Source organism: Palaemon carinicauda, chromosome 21, assembly GCF_036898095.1.
Source record: "Palaemon carinicauda isolate YSFRI2023 chromosome 21, ASM3689809v2, whole genome shotgun sequence".
NCBI classification, from domain to species: Eukaryota; Metazoa; Arthropoda; class Malacostraca; order Decapoda; family Palaemonidae; genus Palaemon; species Palaemon carinicauda.
In genome coordinates, this window is record NC_090745.1 from 96,965,935 (window position 1) to 96,970,934 (window position 5,000).

General features: G+C 39.1%; 1 protein-coding gene across 2 annotated transcripts in view; it reads left to right on the plus strand.

The window, feature by feature from the left end:
* Window positions 1–5,000, plus strand: part of LOC137614714 (uncharacterized) — a 408,330-nt gene that overhangs the window by 402,619 nt on the left and 711 nt on the right. For both annotated transcript variants that reach the window (XM_068344392.1, XM_068344391.1), the window contains 3 exons: window positions 3,072–3,202; window positions 3,465–3,622; window positions 4,403–5,000. The exon at window positions 4,403–5,000 is cut by the window's right edge and continues 711 nt beyond it. In XM_068344392.1, coding sequence (XP_068200493.1) covers window positions 3,072–3,202; window positions 3,465–3,622; window positions 4,403–5,000 — 887 coding nt within the window. The remainder of the gene's footprint in view (window positions 1–3,071; window positions 3,203–3,464; window positions 3,623–4,402) is intronic.

The following is a 5,000-nucleotide window of genomic DNA, read 5'->3' on the forward strand; positions in this document are numbered from 1 at the left end:
TTATTCATAATCTGGATATTAATCCCTCCCACCTCCGTTTAGATAGTTCTCTACACAAGTTGCATAAGATTTTTCATAACTAACCATCGTTTGCATTCAGAATTTTCCAGACAGTACCATCCTGCACGTAATACTAAGTATGCAATTCATTTTAATAGCTATAACTTCTCCATCATAAGACTCAATAATAATCAGTATTCTAGAGGTTTTATTCCAGGTATGATCAGAGTGTGGAATGGTCTTCCTAAGCAGGAACTACACAAGTTCAAACTTGCAGAAAATGTTTTTATGTTGAACAAACTGACAAATCTCTCTTCATAGTTTATATAGGACAAATCTATTTTAACGTTATTGCTGATCTTAGAATATTTTGTATTAATTATTCAATAATTCTCATGTAGTTAATTTCCTTATTTCCATTCCTCACTGGGCTATTTCTCGTTGTTGGACCCCTTGGGCTTATAGTATCCAGCTTTTTTCAGTGAAGATTACAACTACCTCAGTGACGTTTATTTTGTTACTTTGTTTTTAAATCGCACTAATTTTCTTTTCTTATCAGTACTGTACACTACCACTATACCAGTATTGGTAGGTAGGAACGCAAAATACATATACAAATTCTAAGACCCCTTTCACTACCCATCGTGGGCACATGTACATACTAAAGGATGGTGTTGTGATATGCTCCTCTCTAGGCATCTTCTTCACCAACTTTTCCAAAGAAGTCATCAAAGAGCGAGTTTCATTCCATGTGTATATTGTCCCAAAATATACATTCGCTACATCGACAACATCTTTGTAAAAACCCCCTCTTCTGACAACATAGATGAACTCTGCAGGACTTTTGAGGAGCGCAGCTCTCTTAGATTTATGCTGGAGCATCAAGACAATGGCCACCTTCCCTTCTTGAACCTCCTGGACTTGATTGCTGAGCATGGTTTCAACACCATTGTTTACATGAAACACACGATCTTAGGGCTTTGCTTGAATGGTAGAAGCAAATGTACCATTAGGTACAATACCTTACCATCCGAGATTACGTTCGTCTGGCCCTCTCCTATTGTTCTTCCTAGAAGGAGACCCACAAGGAACTGGATAGGATTACCCAGGTCCTTGTGAACAACTGATACTCCAACAAGCAGAGAGCGAGTCAAGCAGCGAAAAAAGTACCTTTAAAGTCAACCTGTACTACAAGGACTTTATGCACTAGCAGTATCAGCAAGACGAGAGGACTATAAAAGAGATTATCAGGAACGTCACAGCCACATAAGAGGAAAATAAGATCAACCTAATAATTAACGTCACATAACAAGGACGGACCAGTTCCATCGTTATGAAGAACAACGTGCAGGACTTTGTGCAGCACTTTCTGAAGAAGTCTTAGATCATCAATGCCCAGTCTGTGGATGACCAGTCCATTATGTTGGAATGACGATGATGAGACTTTCCAAATGATTGTCCTGCCACATTCAGCAGGGTGCCATTAAGAAGCATCCACTCCTGGTGCACAACTAAAGCATCAAACGAGAGGACCTCAATGGGAGTACCATGATCATCGACAACTGTCCAGACAGCAAAAGACTAAGGATCCTGAAGGCCCTGCTAATCCAGCAGAAAAAGCCAAACCTCAACACCACCCAAGAAATGTTCCTCCTCCACTCCTGCTATAGGAACACCAACCAACCTCTCACCAACATCAACCAGCATGAGACTGATCAACAACCCTGCAGGCTGCTTGTGACTGAGACTCTACTGGCAAGCGCCTTAGCCTATCAGGAAGCAGCTTGGAACTCACTAAACCTAGGGAGCTTACCCTACGCCAACCCAGCTCAGGGAGTGTTTCGACCAATCAGCGCACAGTACTGGGAGCCCAGCCCAGCATTACTCAGATATTGTCCAACTCAGACACCCATGAGTGTTGCAGCAATCTGACTATGACGGGACCCCTCCTGCACCTGCAAGCACCTCAGCCAATGGGAGAGGTGCTCTGTCCCAGACTCAGTGCTACCTCCACTCACGGGGACCAATCAACGACCCTAATTGACTACCAACCCAACCCATACAAATAGAGCCAGCCCTGCATACATCGATCCAATTCTTGCTTGAAGATGAGAGGAGACATCTGGTATCCTCTCGCAATGCACAACGGCCGATCTCTTTTGTACCCTGTATTTGACAAGTTTACTTCTAGTAAATTTTTAGTACAATCTTAGAATTTGTCTTTATATTTTGTTCCCCAACCTATCGATGGCAACAAAGCACAGCTACTGGTGGCATGCAATACTGTTGAGAAAAGGCAGTGGAAGTCCATGATACAGAGGCTATGGCTCTACCCAGCACTAGAGAACACTGGTTGATTTTGGAGTATTTCTCCTAGAAGAGCTGTTTACCATAACTAAGGGGTCTCTTCTAACCTTAATAAGATTAGGCTAGACTATTCGGTAAATATGTAGGCCAAGGAAAAATGAACCGTAACTAGAAATGGATCCAATGTAGTACTACCTGGTCAATCAAAGGACCCAATAACTATTCAATGGTAGTTGGCCAACCTACTACCTATGAAAACTAAAATATGTTTTGAACATCGAATGATAAATTAAATTTCCGTCAGAGTGAGAGAGAAATATATAACGATGCTGCCTTGTCTTCACAGAATGAGGCCAGCCTGATAAGTAGAGTCGGGGATTTACAATAACATCCTCTAAAGTAGACGTCCTACTGGAGAGTAAAAAGAATTGAAATATATACGATGGTCATTAACTAATTTTCTCTCCATCCCAATGTCTACCTCGGAGCTCACTACAGTAGCAAGAATACAGTATACTCTTGAACTACCTAAGCGGTCTTTTAAGCAACATTTATTTTCCAAAAGAATTTTACTTATACAGGTCCAAAAAACTCAGTGGCAGGCAGAGGAAGAATAATGAATAAAATTATAAAAAGAACAATTAATTGGTAGAGTTTTAGAAGCTTACATTATCACATTATAATAAATACAAAGTTATTACCAAATTACAAATTATGTGACAGTAATCGCTAATCATTATCACTAACATCATACACGTCCACAGGTGGTTGTGATGTTGGCAACAGTCACGATCTTCTTCTTCATAAGCCTCTTCCCTTTTCGAGTGTTCACCCTTTGGATAGTGTGGAATCCAAAGGAGGTTATTGAAGCCGCTGGAGTCTTCAAATATTACTGGTAAGTACCACGCAATTTACCCTGAAATTCTTTTCCAAATAAACATCATCTGGTTTGTTCTAGGAGTGAGTCCTTAATTTGAAATTAAAATACTTGATATATCTATCATTCTAGATATCTTATGAGCTATTATAAAATTATAAAAGCCATGTTTTTAAAGATCTAATTTTCAAAATTTGTAATCATTTACTTCCCGAATAAAGCAAACACGATTAAAAGAATATTTGATAAGAATTTAATATTTTAACATGACCATTTCCAGCATGCTGTACAGCGCCAGGGCAATGCTCTTCGCTAATTCAGCAGTTAATCCTATCCTCTACAACCTGACGTCAACCAAATTCCGAGAAGCTTTCGTCAAACTGTTGTGCAACGATCGACGAAGGCAACTTAGTAGACAGTCTACTTTTAACACGACGGGTAAGATGACGATTCGGTTAAAAGTTATAATTTAGCTTCTTCTCTGAGCATTGCTTTTCAGAGCATCACTACTGTAAGATGTTTTTAAATTCAACTTATAAGTATAATGAGGATCTACATCTCATACGATGCATTATCGATATTGCAATATTAGCATCGCAGCATCCCTTCGGCGCAAGTTGCACCCACTTTTCAGCTTTCTGAAACAACTGTAAAGATTTTCTTCAGTAGGTTCTCATCTCTGAATATCCTACTTGGACACAGCATAAGGCCATATTGACCAATTCATGCGTCCAATCTAATTAAATCATACTATTCACTTTCAAAATGCAACATTTTCTATCTTCTATTGTATAAATAATATTTTTGTCTCTTTATCCACTATTAGTTTAAATTTGCTTTCCCGATAATTTTAACCTACTTGATATTGTGATATTTACATATGCAGCGATATAAAAATTTAAGTTATCACAATGTGCTTTCCAGGAAAAGAAGTGTAATATTTATTTCTTTCTTTCATAGAACTATTATTTGATAGTAATGAACCTTAGCAATGGGTACTTTACAATTTGTTGTTTTTAATGATGATCTACTGCATTAATAATTTAGAAGTTGCAATACATATATCAGGCAAATTAAAATATAGGTTAAGAAAGTTAACATTTTTAATGAGTTGAAATTTTAATTATATTTTAAAACATCCTTTTATGTATGATGCAGCTGAAGGTTTCACATGAAACAAGATTAGCAGCAGAGCCTAAAAATTCCTTTTTTTTTCAGGTACTTCTATGTCTAATGGACGGAGTGGGTCTTCTCGCCCAGCAGATATTAATTCAGTCAAAAGGGTAGACCTCTCCTTTTGTGGGAGGAAATCTCCTTTAGTAGACCATCCTTTGCCTAGACCGAACATGGCCCGCTATGGGCGTCAGAGTAGCTTTGCAGGAGCGTATAATTATTCCAGCATCTCTGGGAACTCTCCTTACCATTCCAGCAGACACAGTAGCCGGACCAGGGAAGGTAGTGTGGACAGACATTTGGAGAACAGGAGGTGCAGAAGCGAGGAGAAGGGATATTCTACGGAAGGTAAGAGACTTCTGGAGAATGAAAGGCAAGTATTCACCCGCATCCAGGAGGAAAAACCAATAACAAAAGGCTGCTTGAAGTACAACTCTCAACTTGAGGAACAGGAAAAGATAGTTGCAGAGATGGAAAAGTTGCTGTCAGATATTCCTTTAGAAGAAATAGATGACCACGACACCCCTCCAGAAAGTCCTTCTAGGTCATTAAAAATTTCTTCCAAGGATATTACGTTGGAAGAGATCAAATCGTCAGGAGAAGCCGAAAGTGACGATCACCACGAGGCGATAGAAGAGGAAGA